The sequence below is a fragment of the Diadema setosum genome, chromosome 6, assembly GCF_964275005.1.
Source record: "Diadema setosum chromosome 6, eeDiaSeto1, whole genome shotgun sequence".
NCBI classification, from domain to species: Eukaryota; Metazoa; Echinodermata; class Echinoidea; order Diadematoida; family Diadematidae; genus Diadema; species Diadema setosum.
Genome location: NC_092690.1, coordinates 31,489,474 through 31,510,194, shown reverse-complemented (window position 1 = coordinate 31,510,194; position 20,721 = coordinate 31,489,474). Strand labels below are relative to the sequence as shown.

The window sequence follows — 20,721 nt, the reverse complement described above, 5'->3', positions numbered from 1 at the left end:
TACCAAATTACAAAACGAAAATAGATAAAATTCCACCTGTATGCATGATAAGTACAAGAGTCTGTTTCAATATATCATATACAAAGCCTGTCAAAGTAGGCTCTAATAGAAATACGATATGTAGTCTATATACGCAAAAGGAAGCTTGATTAGTCGCATGCTGGTCACATAAACGTTTATGCGAATTCAGTCGATTTTGTGAAAAGGATGAGGTGTTATTTCGTCGTAGTAGAGACTGCATGTTATGGGCAAAGATGCATGAAGTTTACACTGTCTGAGTGCGAGAACATTATCAAAAGCTCCCAGTAAGCACACATCGGTCTGCATTGCATACACATACAACTACACGGAGTCATTTCTACGTTCGCATGGCTAGAATGGCGCTTGATTCAATATTTACAGAGAATCATGACTTTATTATTATGACAGGACCTACATAATGAATATCACTATGCTTCAGCAGTTCGCTGGCTGGTTGAATTAATCAATGCTTATCCAGTGTAAATCTAAGTGAGGGTGCACAAGATTGTTCGGCCTACAGACGCCCTAGTGCCAAGATCATCCTCAGACAATTCTGTGTCTCGTTGCTACTGGTGTACAGTAAACCAGTAGGCGCCACACCTCACTACACTCGTTTCATTTATTAGGGTCATAATGTCACTCCACTGTAGTATACTTCATATACCGTACTGTATAGCATAGTGTAGTGCACACATCAAATCACACCTCGCTGATCACAACGCTTGAGGTACACACACACACACACACACACACACACACACACACACACCAACACACACACACACTGCGACTCTAATATTATTTTTGTTTTTTATTGTTAGAATGTGTCATGGGATTTGAGAATTAATCCTGAACCCAAGCCTGAATTTTTGACGTTACCACATTAGAATTGGACATGGTGTTGCTTGTGAATATCTCGACCACTGACTGTGTGTTAGTTTCACTTGTAAGAGTGCGTTTACAATTATGCATCTGAGTTCCTTCCAGTATACAGAAGCTCAGATTATTTTACGCACTTTTCTTCTTTTTGCCGATTTAGCTAACATCAGTTTCTCTTTCAGGGAGATTCTATACACTGAAGTCCTATTATTTGTGGATTAGATCAAACCAGATCTTCCACTTCCCTGATCAAACATCCACTGTCTATGTCTAATTACAAATTCAAACGTTATGCAATTAGATGGAGATAAAGAATATATTGATATTAGTCGTCTCATGAACAATACACAATAGATTATAACAATGAAGATTTCACAAAGTAATTCATCTTTTAGAAGTGGCATGTTTGAGTTGAAAATGATATACATGTATAATGATGTATGTAATATAAGGACGAACAAAGTTTCTTGTTAACGTTTTTAAGGAGTGTAACTTTTTCATTCACTCTCATTCTCTTTTAACCACTTGAATAGTCATTAGTTCACTTCCCTTTCACCCGAAACGAAGGACGCAAACGATAATTTGAAGTTGCTGCGATGAACTTATATAATTAAATCTTCAGGCGAAAATTGCATTACTATAAACTACCGACATTCCTTCAACAGGAAATACTAGCAGGGGCAAAGAGAGAGAGAGAGAGAGACAAAGAAGAGGAAGAAGAACACCTAAACAAAATTCCACTGTCTGCCTTCTCAAGTCACTTTTTAAGCCGAGCAATTTGACCATTACTGTCTATTAATTTTCCTCGATTATATTAAATAAATAATTTTGCAACTTACTAATTATTGTAAAGACTGACGTGAGGCATAAAATGGCGATGAGGGTAGCCGTTCCGTTGGTCCTCGTTGTCTTCATGGCTGCTTATTTCAGGTAGACCTATGGCGGCAGAAAAAGGAAGTAAATACAAGGTTGCGTCTTCACAATTACATGTACATCTACATAATATACCGTTGTGGCGTGTATAAGGGGGAATATATGGAAAGAAATGAGGTGGGCTGAATTTTCATTTTATCAATTGATAGTAGTAATACGGTAAGAAATCCATCGTCGCACAAACGTCTTGTTAAAGCTCATTCTAGCCCTTGTGAAAAAAAAAAAAAAATCGCATGACTTCAATCATTAAAGGGGATGGCTCGTAACTGATCAGTGGGAATCAGTGGGAATGCTGGGGGATGATTGTTCCAATCCTTGTGGGATTCATTTAAGAGTACATTGTATCTATTGTTGTGTGAAAATGATTTGCTTCAGGATGGCCTCATATTCAAGTAACGTGCAGTTCACGGGCGATCGTTAACGGGCCGTTGTTGTTGTTGTTTTTTGTTATTTGTTATGGTATCAATGATTGTGACGGAATCATGAGAATATTATCTTAAGATATTTTAAAATTCTCTCAAAAGGAATGTGTTCATCAAGATCGCTGAATTTTAAACCTAAATAATTATGCAAAATGTCAATTCAATTCTATTCAATTCAATTCAATTTTATTTCCATTTCAATTGAATAAACAGAAATATGCAATACATATACAGAACATATTTGTAACAATTTCAGAGAAAACGTACAAGTGGTCACGAGTAACAACAGAATTTCCTTTCTAAGGTATGTACATATGAAGAGTTTGTTTGCAAAAACCGATAAGTCCATATTTGCCAAATGGAGATATTTGCGATTAAAGGTAAAGAAAAATAAAGAGAATAATAAGAAAAATTTTGCTTCTTTTGACCATAACTTAAAAAATGTACCTTTATATGTAATGACCAATATATCATTTCAAAGGTATTATTTTGCACTTTATGACAGAGACCGTAATTCAAAATCTTCAAAAATACATAATACAAAAATTGGAATGGAAATGGAGGGTCCCACTAAAAAGCAAAGCTTGTAGGGTATGGGACCCTCGAAAAATACGTACACAAAATCAAAGAAACCAATGTCAACTGACATGAAATTAACTTAGGAAGGGAAAAAAGGGGGAAAAAAGAAAGAAAAAGAGTAAAAAGGGGGAAATGAGACTATGGTACAACACACGCCATCGTGGACACAAGCATACTGTACTACATGATGAAAATGCAATAAAACAATAAAACGCTCCCTGGTTCGATATTGCGATTGATTGGGTGTATATGCCGGTATGAATGCATAGGAACGGATATAAAAAAAGAGAAAGAGAATGGACGCACTGTTGTCTGGTACAATAAAAGAAATATCTGAGGTAAACTTATGTTAGACAGATTGTTTTCCTTAAAAAAATGATTTCTGTGTGATATCTTAATACTTGTAAAAAAAAAAAACAAAAAAAAAAACGACTTGATTGAGACAATGAAACCGAACCTAATTTGGTTGTACATCATAAGATTTCAACAGAAAGGATTTTAATTTGTTCTTAAAAGAATTCAAAGTTTGTGCTGTTATTATGTCGTTGGGAAGTGAGTTCCAATACTTTGGCCCCTCGTAGATGAAGGTTTGCTGAGCCAGCAAAGTCCTTAAAAATGGCAAATGAAATTCGTTGGATTGCCTTGTAGGATAATTATGAACGGATTGATTTTTTGAAAACATTGATTCATATATATATATATATATATATATATATATATATGGAAGATTATTTTCATTGTAATTATACAGAAATTGTCCTAAATTAAACAAATACAAATCTTTAATTCTAAATAATCTATTTTCAAAAAATAACGGATCAATATGAGACAAATATGCAGTGTGACATATAATACGCAGTGACTTCTTTTGTAGCAGAAGTACTTTATCCAAAAGAGTTTGATATGTATTTCCCCATACAAGAATATCGTAATTTAAATAAGGCAATATGAGGGATGAATATAATGTAAGCAGGACGACAAAGGAAGACAAAATTTAATCTTGTTGATTATACCAATATTTCGTGAAATAATCTTACATATACTTACATCAATATGAAATTTCCATGAAAGCTTATTATCAACTGTTATTCCCAGAAATTTGATATAAGAAACATTTTCCAGTGGTGTGCCATCAAAAATAATATCAACAGGTAATGCCTCATTGGAGTTGCTGAAAAGCATATAATTTGTTTTTTGAAGATTGAGAGATAATTTATTAGCTCTTATCCATTGAGCAACTTTTTCTAATTCAAATTTTAATGTATTTACAAGGGTAAAAGGATTATTATGCAAAAAAAAAAAAACAAATTTGAATCATCCGCAAAGAGAATGAAAGAAAGAATATCTGATGATCTACAGAAATCATTTTTATAAATAAGAAACAGAAGCGGACCTAATAAACTTCCCTGTGGGACCCCACATTTAACATTTAACATTTGTGAATTGCAACCATTTAAAGAGACATATTGCTTCCTGTTCAAGAGGTAGCTCCTGAACCACTCGCGTAAAGGGGAGGGGATTCCCCCTCGCATACTCTTCCTCTTCAGTCCATCCCCGATTACCTATACATAGTATAAAGACGGAGATGATGGAAATGAGGTGACAGGTTACGTTAATAAAGATAAGGAGTTCATCGGTTTAAGTAAGTGTACTTTGTTCCGTTCATATCATCGCTGTATATCACGCCCTGCCAAATGGTTATTGATATTTTCGTGTTCAGTCATGAAGGGTGTGCTTTATAGTCATATGTAATAATGATCTCTGGATATTCAAAGACAGCAGTACAAAATCCAACTGTTGCTATTGACATTTGTATAGTGCTATATGTGCTGAGTGTATAGCCAGCTGACAATCTATCCTCTGATATCCGCATGTTCTAAGTTGTCTGTTATTATTGAAGATCCGAAGGAAAAAACAAAGACGAGGAAAGGTAGCGAGTGCAAGGATGAAAATCATAAAGTGTAATTATGTGCAGACGAAATTTACTTCATTACACTAGCTAAACTTTCATATAAATATAGATATCAAGCAATACTCTCACCCTCCTTAATGGATGCATGAGCGTCGTAGCTCTTCAATACCACGCAAATGTAAAACCTGATATAGACCTATAATTTCAGTATGTGCCACTCTTTGTCGCACCCTCAGAGCACATTACAGACCCTATACAGTATAGGTACTTTTAGGAAAATTAAACATTAGTGAAAAGGGAGAGTGTGAAGTCGAGTATACTTATCACGTAGGATGTGTTAGCTTGTAATATTAACGTGTATAATAATAAATGCTCTTATGCTTTTAAAGCGCAATCCGATTCTGATCAGATTTAATTTATGACAAGAAAAGTGGCGTGTACACAAGTCTTTTTCATTATTATTTGTGTTTTCGTGGTAGGATGAGCATGCCGCAGGTTAGGTGTGTATGTCGGTGTCTGTGTCCGCCTCTGTGTGTCCGTCTTTACTTATGCGACCATCGAGGTAAATGTATAGGTCCTACATATCCTGGAGCAGAAGGAAAATGAAATAAACGTTTTTAAGTTGTGAGCAAGGTATGAGGGTGATTACAAACAGTCGAAAAGTATGTCAATCTTGCTGCATGGCCTCACCCCGTCCCCACCCTCTGACTGGTTATGTTCATTAGATTTTGTCAAACTCCATAAGATTTCGATCTTAGGATCGCAAGCATAATCTTGTACGCGTCGTCAGTGTATGTGCGACAGAGTCAGTGAACAAGCCAGCTTGGATGGTTTGATGTCCAGACATGGGGATCTGGGGGTATATAGGCCTAATAATGTAAGAAATTATAGAATTAAAGGTGTGTGCGTTGCATCCAGATGACGTTATAGGCCTATCTAAATAGGCCAATTTTCCTCCATTTTACGTTTCACTGACTGCTATCAGTGTAGCCCGACCAGACGCTGTTACGCTATGCGAAAACAGCGTCTGACGAGCGCGGCATGCAGCCTCAAAGTGAGGAACCTCAACACGACTAGCACTACAAAACTTAGGAAAATGTATACTTTTCTCCTTTAAACAGAATACTTTACTCACGTTAAATGCATGTTTCTATTACAGAAGAATAGTTCGCCACACTGGGTCCATGGAGACCACTTGCGATAAGTCCGTGGAACAAATAAATGACACTTTCTGGCGCAATTCCTGACCGTCGGTACGTCGCGACGTACCATGTACAGCGACTGGGCTGTGTATACATAGTTAGGCCTGGCGTGAAAGATTGTGTACCGTGTGGACATGCTGGATATGATGATCAATTTCGGTAAGTTTCATTGCGTACATTTGAATACTGATAGCATCAGATGTAGAGTAAATATTGAAAAGTATACTCGTTGAGTTTGAGGTGACAAAAATGATGTTAAGTATCAAAATTCAAAGCTATCGTAATACGATTACGTCGCTCTCCTAGTGGTTGGTGGTCGCGCGCGTACAGCCCTGTCGCGATGTACCATGTACAGCGACTGGGCTGTGTATAGTTACTATCAGTGATATCTGGATATCGATGCTACCACCACCATTATACAAAGGTACATAATATAGTGCGGTATTTGTGTGTGTTTGTGTGTGTGTGTGGGGGGGGGGGGGGTATGCCTCTCTTTCTGAGAGGGCATTTAATACGTTGGTGGGGCGAGAAACAGTGCAAATTGAGCCACAGGGTGCACGACCCCGCCCCCTCTATGACTCCCGGTTCTGTATATACCACACATGCACACCATGCATGCAACGCTGAGCAAAGGTCAACAAAAGTAGTCATAATGCAGTATTTGCATAATGTTCAGTTCACGATAAACAGGTGCTGTCGATCACATGATACAGACTTTGCACGCTTAACAGCAGTCAAGTTCAAAGTACGTCCATGATGGCTATAGAACGGCCCAAGACTGCAACACTATATACAGCGTGCCAGGGTACAAAACCCGAACATGCACTGACAGATACCTACCTTTTGTGTTTGGGAGACTCCGAATGCGACTTTAGTTTTTGGACATTAGTAGATTAACATTACAAACATTTATGACACAACCGGATTATACAACATGGACAGGAAGAAATATTGTACTCTATCTAGCTAGGTCCTATACTACAGATTTAGAAAACTCAGACCACAATTATATATTCTAGAATCTCTCAAACAAATTAAGTGTGTTTTGTTTTGCCTTTTTTTTTATCTCAGTGTATTAAGTACACATACGGCCGAAGAATCTAAACTTGGGCTATTTAGCTCCAAGAGTATACGTTATCGATGGGCGTATGGTATTCGATGCATGCATATTCGCTGCTATTCATTTCGAGTACACCCCGGTGGTCAGCGAATTTGGCTTGGGTCACCCATGAAACGCCATGCTACCGGGTCCCACATACATTAAACAGCGTTCAAAACAAACAGGTTAACATAGACACGCCTACAAAGTGAACATCCATGTATATAAAGTCAACATACAATGTAGCTATTATACACCAGTACCTCATACGCACACACGCCGAGTCATTCTGTGCACGAATGATCATGTTGTCACCGCGTTCACTATGGCTGACACTGTTTACGACTTGGTCGTTCCGTACTTGTCTCCATACTACCTACCACCGTCTCAAACTTATGAATCAATTTCTCGATTCGTCAACGTTGTCACAAGCAGGACAAACAAAACTGGAATAAAGTCCTCTAGTATTACAGTATCGTCCCATGCAGTACTCACACAGACAAAAGACCTATATCTATAGATCTCAGTCGAACGACATAGAAGAGGGCTGGCTCTGTCGTGCAACAATCATGCATACGCACAGAAAGTGAGATAAAAACGAAACGAAAAAAAAAAAAAAAAACGGGGAAAATGAAGAAGAAACGTTGTCATGAACATTTTGACATTCGTTCATTCATTAAATTCGCTTTTTCCATCTCCGACAGAACTTGTAAATGCATTTTTTTTTTCGCATAAAATATAAGTACATACATAATTGTGTCAACTTTACAAAATACGATGAATGACATTAATTATGGATATACAAGATAGGGTAAAAAAAAAAAAAAAACAAGGAATATTTTGACATTATTTCTGAAGTATGCGGGAAATGGGGCTGAACGCTGAGGAAGCACTGCTTGGAGGGTACATTTCCCCAGTGGCGAATCCAGGACCGCACCGGGCGCAAGCCCCCCCCCCCCCCCTCATTCATTTATTTACTTTTTGAAAACACAATAAATAAAAAGAAAATTGGGATGCGTGCGCCATGCCTTTAATTTAGTAAACGGGATTTCGGAATTCGTGGATCCGCCCCTGATTTCCCCCACGTTTAAAACTTAATTTTTAAAAAGTCACATGGTATGGGATCTCCCAAATGTATTGCAATTTACGAAGGGCTTTTCTTTTTTTCTTGAGATGTAACAGTCTGTCAGGATACATTGAATGAGGGGATCCCCACGTTATGACACCGTAAAGACAGATACGAGCAGAATCGACGTGTGATATATGACACAAGGAGGATGGGAATGGAACAATATGACACCAACGTTGACCAATGTTACATTTTATGACAAATATCAATATTTGTCTTCCACAAAAGTTTGTTATCAATGGTCATTCTTAGAAACTTTGTCGATGAAATGCATTTATCAAAAACATCATGTAATACTTTATCATTAGGAAGATATTCAATAAATAATTACGAAATAACATACACTTGGTTTTGAGAAAATTCAACGACAATGATTATCTTTATCTTATCCAATAAAGCAATATTTGAAATTCTAAATTTAAGGTATCCATCAAAATGTGGGGATCCGAATGTAATATATATATATATATATATATATATATATATATATATATATATATATATATTCAAATCATCTGCAAAACAACAAAAAAGAAAGAACATGAAAAACATTTTAACGTTTTAACTTTTTAAACAAAATATGTCCCAATTAAAACTGCCTTGAGGAACTCCACAACTGACTGACTTCTTTATGGAATTTTGAGTAGAGAAGGAAACAAATTGTTTGCAATCAGTCTGGTAGCTCTTGTAATACTCCAAGGGCCTCCCCACGGATACCGCATCTTGACACAATTTGTAAAGAAGACTGGTATTTCATGATCGATGGTATCAAAGGCCTTAGAGAAGTCCAGGAAAACTCCCACTGTATGATAATATTGGCTTGTGGCTTTGGCGACTTTTTCAAGAAAGGAGAGAATAGCTCAAGATGTGTCGTGCCCCTTACTGAATCCAAATTGAGAGTTAGAAATATATGCAAATAAAAAAAAATCTAGAATATACATTTTTTTTTTCCAATAACAACGTAGGCCTACCACTGACAAAACGTACTGTCCTCTGTAAAAAGAAAAAAAAAATTGTGTCACAATTTGTCATCGATTCAAGTTTAACGCAATTCAAACATGTATGCCTACACAGGGTTCACCAGACAACATTAAGAGATATCTGGATTTGTGTGAGCCTGGAAATGTTTTATTTGGATAGGAAATGTGCAAACGCAGTCGGCAAATGCGCATAAATATCTGCCTCTACCCCACCATCACCCCCCCCCCCCAAATAAAAGAACATGGTAGATACAAACTCTGTATCAGAACAAAACGTAAACCTTTACCTTTTCCATTTTTTCGGGAGGGGGGGGGGGGTGGGGCACACCCCTTTTTGATAATTTTTTTTTTTTTTTTTACTATACTGTATATTCAGCACCCCCAAGAATTAAGTGGGTGGACATTGAGTCTAACTTTCCCTAAGTTTTAACCTTCTTCTTTAGAATCAAACAAAGTAGAGCTATTAAGTTAGTGCTCTATGAAGACAGTGATGATAGTAATTTTAAGTTTCTTTATGGCGGATCCGGTGGGGGGGGGGGGGGGATTCACATTTCAGCTCCTTCTTGAAAACTCTATGACGGATTTTCTACAAACGTGAGAGGTAGGGTAATGGAATGTGCCTATAGGTTCTTGTCAGGTGTTTTAGACTTTAGGAATTTTTACACAAAATAACCCGAGAAGTATAATAGAAGTGACAGCGCATTTTGGTCAATTTCTAGAGTACACGACACTGGTTTTGCTCGCATTTTTGGACTTTTCTAGTATGAAACTTGCTTTAATCATGTAAATAACTATCTCAAACGATTCCTCATGCTATATTAACTCTGAAGAAATGTTTTATTTGTCCCTGTATGTTGGAAATGTGAAAAGTTATAGAAATTAATGATTTTCCACGCTAATCCAAGATGGCCGCCAATGACCCCCATGGGAAGCGATTTTTACGTGAAAAAAAAATCATTTAATCGACACCCTAAGGGATACCAAAAAGGAGGGTGTACGAAGATCCCCCTTTACTACAAGACTATTAAGACAAAGTGGTCAGTCACTCTTATGAGGTATGAGATTGTCATGTACTATGTATATTATCTATAGTGCTTCTGCTGTTTCAGGACTGTTTGTGACGGACCCGGGTCCTCCTTATGGCCCGTGGTGGAAAGACCGGGATAATTTCACATTTTCATCGTATTCATAAAAATCCATAAAAACCTTGGAAGGTAGCATCCATGGGTGCACGTCGATCATGAGACCGACACCCACGAGTCATACAGCCAAACAGTTCAACGCTATATAGCAAACAAGGCCCACTCTTGACCGGCACACTTAGCCCCGCGTTGTATCTGTCGAACTCGTGGGATAGTTTTACCTGCAGTGTATCGCACTCATGGGCTGTATGTCTCATGGACCTGTTATCGTTGTCGAACTCGTGGGCTGTGTGATTCGTGGGTGTCTGTCTAGTGGGATGAACCCGTACAAGGGCGTATCATAAATACCTTATAAGTAACCCTTATAGAAATTGACACAATGCGCACCCTATAGGGTCTCTGAGGACCTGAAGGCCCCCACATCATTCAATTAAAAAAAAAAAAAAATGAATAGGAGTAACGTCGTTGCTCAGAGTAAGTGATTATTGTACTAAGTTTACTTTTGGTGGATTTAGGACGGCGTGGGGGGGGGGGAATTTTCCCACTTAAGCTTCTTTCTTAAAAAGCCCGTGATTATAAGACTTTTTTTTCTTACCAAGAAACGTGACAGCTGCATAATCTCTAGTACAAGAGGATCTCAATTTGTCCAATAATTATGGTCTTATGATGATGTGGGCAAAGATCACAGTGTGCGGGCAAAAGTCCAAAATTTCAAGAATTCTTAGAAAGGTCTTTAAAGATTATAAAAAGAGACAGGTGAATACCTGGATAGGTGCTGGTAGTATCTGAATTAGTATGTACCTTAATGAGTAGCCTACTTTTGAGGTTTGCTTATGGCGGATCAGGGTGTGACCTCGGGAGCTGCTCCGAAGGGGAAAATAGCCACTTGACCAACCTTATGGATCCGACATAAGTTTAAACAAGCTTGAAAAAACAATATATATCTAAGCTCTATCCTGTCCCATTCTAGATAAGATTTTACGTCTGTTCTGCTTTTCTGATGATTTCCGGACTCCACTGCAACTCCCCTTCCTATACACTCAAAAGGTTCACTTTGTGCCTCTTTGCACAAATTGAGATACATTATCCTATAGGATAATTAACATACTGTTCAAGTTTGGTAAAAGAACCAATTTTTTAGATTTCAAAAATAATCCGACAACGTGAAAATTTAGTCCCGATTCAATCCCTCCTCGATACCATACCGCACCCCCCCCCCCACCTCAACCTATCTTTTTTTTCTTCTTCTTCTTCTTCTTTTACCCCGGAAGTGGCACTAGAAAAAAAAAATGAATGTACCCTTTGAACATTTTGTTTTGTTTTGGTTTTATTTTATTTATTCATCTATTTATTTATTTATTTATTTATTTATTCATTTATTTTTTTATTCATTTATTCATTTATTAATTTATTTTTAAATATATCTATTGATTTATTTATTTATTTATTTATTTTTTGTCAGCTGAAGATAAACCAAAAGCGGAATGAAGCTGCTGTGTATTGAGTATTATGCCTCCCCTTGCCACAAGGGGGCGCCATACACAACGACACTTTTCTGCTACAGTTAGGCACCACAGAAAAACCTGATAGAGAGATATCTTCGTCGCGACGATGTCGCATTGTGCATGTTTGATGATTTGCATATGAACAGGCGTCACGTGCATATGAATAAGCAACCGTGCATATGAATACACGTACTTTCTATTCATACCTTTGTTTATTCGTCCCGACGATAAGCGACGATAGAGAAAGGATTCCCTTTCACTAATCGTCGCTCTTCGTCCCGACTTACTAGCTATTTTCAAAGTTCGGCTTCTATTGTACCTTGCGTTTCTTTTGTTAAAAACGTCGCATATCGTTCCCGACGAATCATTGTTCAACCGTCGGGAGACGTTCTGACTATATGGCTTCGTTTCAATGCCGTTTGTGTTCAAGTTTATGTTTTGTTCAGCTTTACTTGTCACAGCATAAAGCCCGTCATCCGTGTGATCTAAAACGTCGCATATCGTCCCGACGAATTACCATTACTGTACCACCGAAATTCCGTCTCTGTTCCATCGTCGAGCAACGTCCAAAACGCGTGGCTACAGCTAATCCGCTGGGTGATATGATTCGCAATGCCGAGTACGATAATGAATGGGAAGTTTTGTGTTTTCACGAGAAAAAAAAAGTATTCTCGGTGCTATAGATAATTGTGAATAACAGGCTGACTTTCCGTCTTTTGTGCAAATGGTAGTTACGGCGATGTGAAAGGAGACTTGACCGCAGTCGATAGACATTGAATTTGTATTATCTTGTCTTTACGCGTAGGAAACACGGCGGAGAGATTTTGTCCGGTTTACAAACGAAAACTTGACCATCGTTGCAAAACTTATTTGATGGTCGCCGTTCGTTGTCAAAGTCCGACAACTTCTGTCATATTTTTTGCTGTAGAATACATTGATTTTTTTTGTTATTTGACACAACATTGAATCAAATATTTGTATTTTAACAACGTGTTTACCTATTTATTCTGTTGCGGCATTTGCTTCAACTGGTCGTCGGCCTTCGCGTGGTTGTAATCATTGTTAACATTTATGTCGTCTTGTAAAATTTTAGAGCGGGCGGAGAGATTCTGTCCAGCGTTCAAACGGGAATTCGACTGCAGAACTTGTTTCAGCTGTCAATCCCTGCTGACTGTTCTCATTGTTTGTTATGCTAAAAAAGGGATATTGATTTCATGTTGTCAACATACCGAAAATGTCAGCTGCATTCGCCTTTTAACCTTACTGTAAAGGCGGATTTTTTTTCACCCACTTTGCGCAACCAGAAACTAGCGCAAAAAGAAAATTATGCGAATGTTTTCACTTGCCATTATGTTTCAGGAGATGATGTCTTGGTTTCGGTAAAATACGAAACTCTCTTTCACGGCCAAGTGCGAAGAATTGGTCATTAAGATGGTTGATGGTAGCTACGACGACTTGTAAGGAAACTTGACTGTTATCGAATTAATTGCTAAGCTTCAGGTGGAGAGATTTTGTCCGACTTCCAAACGGGAACTAGACTAACATTCTTATACTTATGTCAGCTGGTTGTCTTTCTTTGTTAAATTCCGTTGACTTCTGTCATTTTTGTAGCTGCATAGAATACATTGATTTCTGTGTTCTTTGACACATCATTGAATCAAATCTGTGTATTTCAATACCAGGTTTACCTTTTTACTTTGTTGCGGCATTTACTTCAACTGGTCGTCGGCCTTCGTCATGGTTGCAATATAATAATAAAATTGTTAAAATTTATGTCGTCCTGTAAAATTTTAGAGCGGGAGGAGAGATTCCGTCCAGTTTTCGAACGGGAATTCGACTGAAGAACTTGCTTCAGCTGTCCATCCCGCTTTTGTCGATCCCTGTTAACTGTTCTTATTGTTTGTTATTCTTAGAAAAAGAAACAAAACAAAGAAAAAATTGATTTCATGTTGTCAACATACCATAGAATGTCATCTGCGTTCGCCTTTTCACTTAACTGTAAAGGCGGATTTTTTTTCGCCCACTTTCCGCAACCAGAAACTAGCACCAAAGGAAAATTATGCAAATGTTTTCACTTGCCATTATGTTTCGGGAGATGATGTCTTCGGGAACACACACACACACATACAAAATAAACCACACACACACACACACACACACACGCACATACACACACACACACACACACACACACACACACGGAACTATTTTTTTCACGGCCGAGTGCGAAGAATTGGTCGCTATAAGCCCCTTTTACACTTTCACGGATTGCATCACCGATGACCACGGATCGTCAGTCCGGGATCATCCGTACTATTTCCGGCATGACCGTGTTGACTTCGTGAAGTCATCCGACATTATCCTTGATAATCCGGCATGTCCGCCGAAAAAAAAAAAAAATAGCTTGCTTAATTTTTCATCTCGGACATCACGGATGGAAATCAATACAAACTCTTCCTTGTCGGCACCGTCTACTCCGTGTTGCATCCGTATTCCTTCCTTGTAGGCACCGGCTACTCCGTGTTGCCTCCGTGAAGACATCTGAACGTCCGTATTAGCATCGGCTCCATCCGGGATGAGAAATTCGTGTATATTTTGCCAATACAAGCTCAGAAAGTCAATGAAATTTGCTCACATCTTCACCCATCAGTACAGCCAATCGACTCCTCTAGTACGTTTATATCGCATGAGAATCCTCAAGTGACCCACACACATCTTCTTGCTGTTTTTTTTTTTTTTTTTTTTTGGGGGGGGGGGGGGTTGATTTGTCTTAGTTTGTTTTGCTTTGTTTATGTTGTTATGTTCCCGCAAAATGAGATTTTGCAACAAAGAGATATGCCTTTATGATGTCGACAAGCAGATGCGTATGTAATCTGCTGTAGATTTTCTGGTGTGCTTGTTACATATTACTTAGCTCTGGAAGCATGTCTCCGTATCGTTTCCGCTGTGGTCCGCGTTCATTCCTTGTCTGTCCGTGTAGGCACCGTACTTGTCCTTGTAGCTTCCGTACTTGTCCGTGTAGACAACCAGTTGGGACTGTATTCACACCGGCATTGAAAGAAAAATCGATATTTTGCACGCCGGAACACCACGGATGACGATCCGTGGTCATCCGTGAAGCAATCCGTGAAAGTGTAAAAAGGGGCTTGTGATGATATATATATATATATATATATATATATATATATATGAGATATGAGAAAGGAAGGAGAAAATCGGTGCGTAGCTTTGACATTATTATTCCTCTTACTGTTCCTCCTTTTCGGAGGAACCATATATATATATATATATATATATGGTTATTATTATTATCATTCTTATGACTATTATTATTATTATTATTATTATTATTATTATTATTATTATTATTATTATTAGATTTTGTAAATAATTAGAAGTATAGTGTAGGTTTTTATAATTGAATTTAAGTGTATATTTAAATTGAATGTATTTTTTTGGAGTAAATTGCCCACCCGGCACACCCGGCACACCCGGCAGAGAGCTCCACAAATCTAAAAGAACAACATCAGCATCGGTGGTACACAGGATGTGGTTGCTTAGGCGACGCTTTCTATTGTCGGGATGGGGATGATGATGTAGGCGACGCTTTCTATTGTCCGGATGGGGATGAAGAAGGTTCTTTTATAACGTGAAACGTTCAGCGTAGCAAACTTAATCTCCTGAAAGTAGATAGCGGGAGTCCATTCAAAAAGAAACTGCCGCGTACTGTTGACGTGCTTGTACATTATACGAAAAAGCTATTCTTGCTTGTTGTGATGACTACACGCTGGCACAGCGGTATTCACACTGTGGCTGATCACTTGATGATCTGACAATTAACCTACATGTTGCATAATATTTTAAATGGGCCATTGGAAGTTTGACGGAAATGTGTATACATTGCTAACCATTCTCCTTTCGTCCGTGTATATGAATTCGTCAACATAGAATGAAATTGAAGATTTGGCGCCTAATATATTGGAACCGAATTTTGGAATATGCTTCAGGTTCTCTTCCTGCAGATGTTAATCCCACAATGTCGATCAAATTAATTATAAGACAGTTAATCTTTCTGAAGCGGTGGACACACAAAATTGTCATGTCAGTGATCATCCTAAGAATGATGTGTAAAGAAGACGAAGTTTAACCTTGCCTTTGGTTTTGTATTGTTTTACCGCTTAAGTTGCAACATGCGAACACAAGGGTTTACTGTAAAACGAGGAATAATTGCGTGCATGATAATTTTGCAAATTTCCCGAGAACCAAGAGATTAGCATGCAAGTGGAAGTTCTTGCCTACACTACATGCATTGAATGCCAGCGACAATAAGCATAATTATTATTTATGCCACGGTTGCTTTAATGATATTAAGAATCGCAAATATTCAGTATTGCAGGGATGAACCATAAAAATCAGTCATAATCATGACTGTTTTATGCCAAATAACATTGTTTTTTCTTTTTTTTTTGTTTGGGTGTTTTTTGGTTTTCCTCTTTTTTTTGGGGGGGGGGGGGGGCGAGGGCGCCGTGGCACGGTGGATATTTAAGCTTCACGACTCCCAGTCGAAGGACCCGAGTTCAATTCCCTCCCCGCAGCGATTACGTTCTATACCGTCCTATAGCAACTCTATATACGATAATAATGTCAGGCGGGCCCTCTGATAGCTAGAACACTGATAGCATTGAAGAGGCTACTCTAAATAGAGAAGACTTTTTTGCAATTATTATCATTGTTATCGTTATTGTTATTATTATGATTATTGCGGGGTTGTTGTTGTTGTTGTTGTTGTTGTTGTTTTTTTTTTGGGGGGGGGGGAGGGTACTATTGCTACAATATCATTAGTCTTGCATGAATGCGGTTAGGATATGTTCTACCTCCTATCTCTTTGTAACATTCATCTATATCATCTTCACAACAAATTTCAAGACATCATTATGTTTGTGTCATGTACTGTAAAAGTGGATATTTTCGCGCGACTAATTTTTCGCGTTTGGCCGGGTAAGAAGAGATTCGCGTGTTTTTAATTCCGCGGAATAAAGACATCACGCACAGGAACATACAGCAAGCAAAAAATATTCACGTGCTTTTATTTTCACGCTAGTTTCTGGTTGCGCGAAATTCGCGAAAATTTCAACACCACGAAAATTTCCACTTTTACAGGTAGTAACTAGTTAGTAGGGATATTCATTTCACTTTGAAATACTGCGATAGTAATTGACATAATCAGACAGTGATTATTTTTTTTTTTTTTAGTATAACAGGAAGGGCTCATCGTGAATCCAAAACCCAAAGAGAAGTGCGATTTGAAATGGCTGAGATATAGGTGCCCGCCTTTTACAAGGATCGCTATGTTTCACTTTGTTTCTGGATATCTCTACCATTTCAGAACCGATCTTCACCAAATGAAATTTGATTTTCTGTCAGAATTGTATGCTCTTTAATATTTCTTTCTTTTCAAAGTACGTTGTATCTGTAAAAAGGCTAATAGCTGAATCCTCATCTCAACAAATTATAATATTTCATGCTTAACATCTCGAAAAAAAAAATGCGGACAGTTTATCAGCATGTAGCACATTGATTTGATGAAACTGCAATACTGAGGCTGTACTTTTTTACATGTTTAGATTAGTTTCGTTTTGATAGCAGCGGAATAGTGTGCAATGAAAGCCGACTTATGGATGTTATCATAATAAGTTATCGAGTCTTATACGATACACTGTTACCTGTAATCTTTAATTATAACTTTGCGATTTTCGTCTTTTACGTTAACTTTCAGTATATATATTATGTATCAAAATGGACATGCGCCATTTTAGATATTGAATAGAGTTATTCTTGACTTTAGATATCAAATAGAGTTATTCTTGACAACGGTTTGTTACATTAAACATATTCAAAGTGCTTTTTTTTCAGTACCATGCATTCTATCAAATGTCTAGTAAGTTTACAACTAAGAATTAGTATGCTTAGAATTGCACCATTGGCCCATTTTTATGCAAGAGCCAAATTTCCCTCTTTTTTGTACGCGGTGGACACCTCAGTGTCTATATAGAATATGAGAATGATAGTTATTTCAGGCTAGAGGGGCGCATCAATTTTGAACTTTGTGTTTGAAAGGCTATTGTCATCTTAAAGACGACTAATGATGTCGCTCAAATCGACTGGAGCAAGCCCTCTTATGATTCATGCTCGGATCTATAAAGACTTTATGGTGTAGACATTCCCACTAGTATATACGCGAAAGAGACGGGACGAAAAGCATCGGTGGTACACAGGATGTGGTTGCTTAGGCGACGCTTTCTATTGTCGGGATGGGGATGAAGAAGGTTCTTTTATTATGTGAAACGTTAAGCGCGTGGTCATCTTAATCTCCTGAAAGTAGCTAGTACAATATAGGAGTCCATTCAAAAAGAAACTGCCGCGTACCATTGAATTGTATATCAGAGAGGCTTACAACCTGTTTCTTTTCTCGGACGAAACGCTAAAGCAGTCCTGCTTAGCGACGGCGTTCACGCTCCATCTCACGCACTACCATGAGAAGGAATAGCGATACCACGCATGATACATGAAAACATGTTTAAAAGGCGAGAAAACTAATGAAGTTTAAAGTTGACTTCTCCTTCCTCTTTCAATGAAAACAGAATAATTGAATAGATCTATTGAAGCGGATTGTCACTGCTGCGAACGATCGCCATAGCATCGTTAGTCTTGCGAGCAAATCGAGATCCTAATACTTTTATTTTTGCCTGATAATATGAGTAGTAACCCTTTAAAGGACTCGTAAATTCGACGTTTCAAACAGTATAGTAAAACAATGAAATGTATTTCAAAAACAATTGGATGCGTTGGGTGTTAGCATTTAATAGCATCCATCTGCATTTTATTTTCCGTCCGTATTGATGCACACAGAAACGCAAGCAAACATTATCATGATTATACTGTGAATACGCTGTAAAGCATCGTATCATTATTAAAAGTGTATTCATTCTTCTTTTATTTTCAGCCTGCTTGAAGTAGTAGTCAAACCATGTAATCAGTTAGGCAGCCTATATATAAAAATAGTCGTTATTCAATATTCGTTTGATTTGTTACTGTGTGGTTACGATTACGAACGTTGGTTATGAGTCCGAAACACTCGTTCATATTGAACTACATGTATAAAGGTCAAAGCTGTTTCGATAGTTCCATAGCTCGGTACGAGTTCAAAACGCAATCGAAATCATCAGAATGCTATCATAGGCGGAAATTATAGCTGTGGAAAACTTGTATTAAATATAGGTCAATAAAGATTGCCATATCCAATCTCCGTAAAAAGGTTTTGATTCATGCCATCCTCTGAGCATTTTGAGATATTTTGCTTGTGTTTTGATTATGTTACGATTTAGGTTTGAACTGTGAAAATTGAAAGGTGTGGTTACCTCAACGATGTCGCAGTTCCATTAACCATGATGGGTAAAGGGAATTCATGACTTTATAAGACTAATCCTTGCTAAATTGAAGATCAATTCTTTAAACCATCACTTATGTCTTGTAAATAGATACGTCTGTAATCATAACCAAAATGCCTTAGGAGACAAAAATCATCAAACGTTTATAAGCGTCATCCGACAAATTTACAATTGACAATGCGAATGTATGATTGCCCCATTTGCATGTAGCTGTAAGCTATCTTTACGTTGAAGTTAACTTCCCTCCTTGAGAAAAAGAAAAAAAAAGTCGGGTTTTCGCTAGAGGTACTTATTAGGAAACGGTATAAAAACAATTATCAAGAGATAACCTATACAAACATGAAACAAACGCATATTCTGTTCGTTATATGTATGGATCTGTTTATTTGTTTGTTTGGTCATTATTTTAATGGCATTGATCTTGTTTTTTTTAATGGCATCGGTCTTGGTCGGGGGAAAGATAACAAAAAAAAAATGTATCACTCTGTTATCAGATCAGGATGATTGCGAGAAGGGTGTACATGTATTCCCGCCTTTTTTTTTTATACAGGCAAACAATAAAAGCTTTGTATGCTATTATAAAAGCCTGGAGGCAAAAGGCAGTTTCAACGTTCAACTTATAGTAACCATAGTTTATCCAGGGCTCGACACTAACGGTGGCCCGGTGGCCCGGGGCCATCAAAAACGCACATCGGGCCACCAAAATTTCAGAAATGAAGACTTTGGTGGCCTGATCGGGCCACCAAAAAAGGACGGATGTTTACCTTTGGGCCACCAAAAATAAAAGTAAGTGTGGAGCCCTGGTTTATAGGACATAAAGTAAGTTAGCGTCTCACTGACTGTGGTTCTTTTGTTTTGGCAAAACATGAACACAAAGGGGGTCTGAAATTTTTTTTTGTACATAGTACTTGTAGCAGACATTTATGCAGATTCTCCAACAGCATCGCTCCATTACGTCACTTCCTGCTATCAATGGCGAAGAAAGGATGATGGCTGCTTGATTATCCATTCCTTGAGATTGCAGGAAGCTCACCTTTCTTGTGTGTGTGTTTCGTTCTGTGTGGTTCTGTACTCAGTTACAAGGCGTGAAGGTCCGAGTCTTTTCATTCTGATTACACATTTCAATACAGGCAACTGATTCGAGTTTCGCAAAGCTGTTGAGGCAAATTCTTTGCACACTTGACCTCTGAACTGTCAGGTACACGTTCTACACGAAAAACATTCTTATTTAACAAACACATTTTGTGTAGCGACAAAGCTTTCTGTCATTTTCTCAAATAGGCCCTACTTCTAAAAGTGCTCAGATGAAGAGATTTCACAAAGAGAACACGAATTAAAAATGGGCATCAGTTATTGTTCCGATTTCCCTCCCTGCCGGCAATAACTTATTCAATAAGTCTTTGGACTGGGAAAAGTACACATATATTCATTTGGCGAATTAGCGAATGAATTATTACACGAATTGTCTTT

The 20,721-nt window shown here is 37.9% G+C and overlaps 1 protein-coding gene across 1 annotated transcript in view; it reads right to left on the bottom strand.

Moving 5' to 3' along the window:
* LOC140229722 (uncharacterized) overlaps window positions 1-20,721 on the bottom strand; it is a 78,244-nt gene that overhangs the window by 11,325 nt on the left and 46,198 nt on the right. Inside the window, exon 3 of the mRNA XM_072309962.1 lies at window positions 1,740-1,836. Coding sequence (XP_072166063.1) covers window positions 1,740-1,815 — 76 coding nt within the window. The 5' untranslated portion in view covers window positions 1,816-1,836. The remainder of the gene's footprint in view (window positions 1-1,739; window positions 1,837-20,721) is intronic.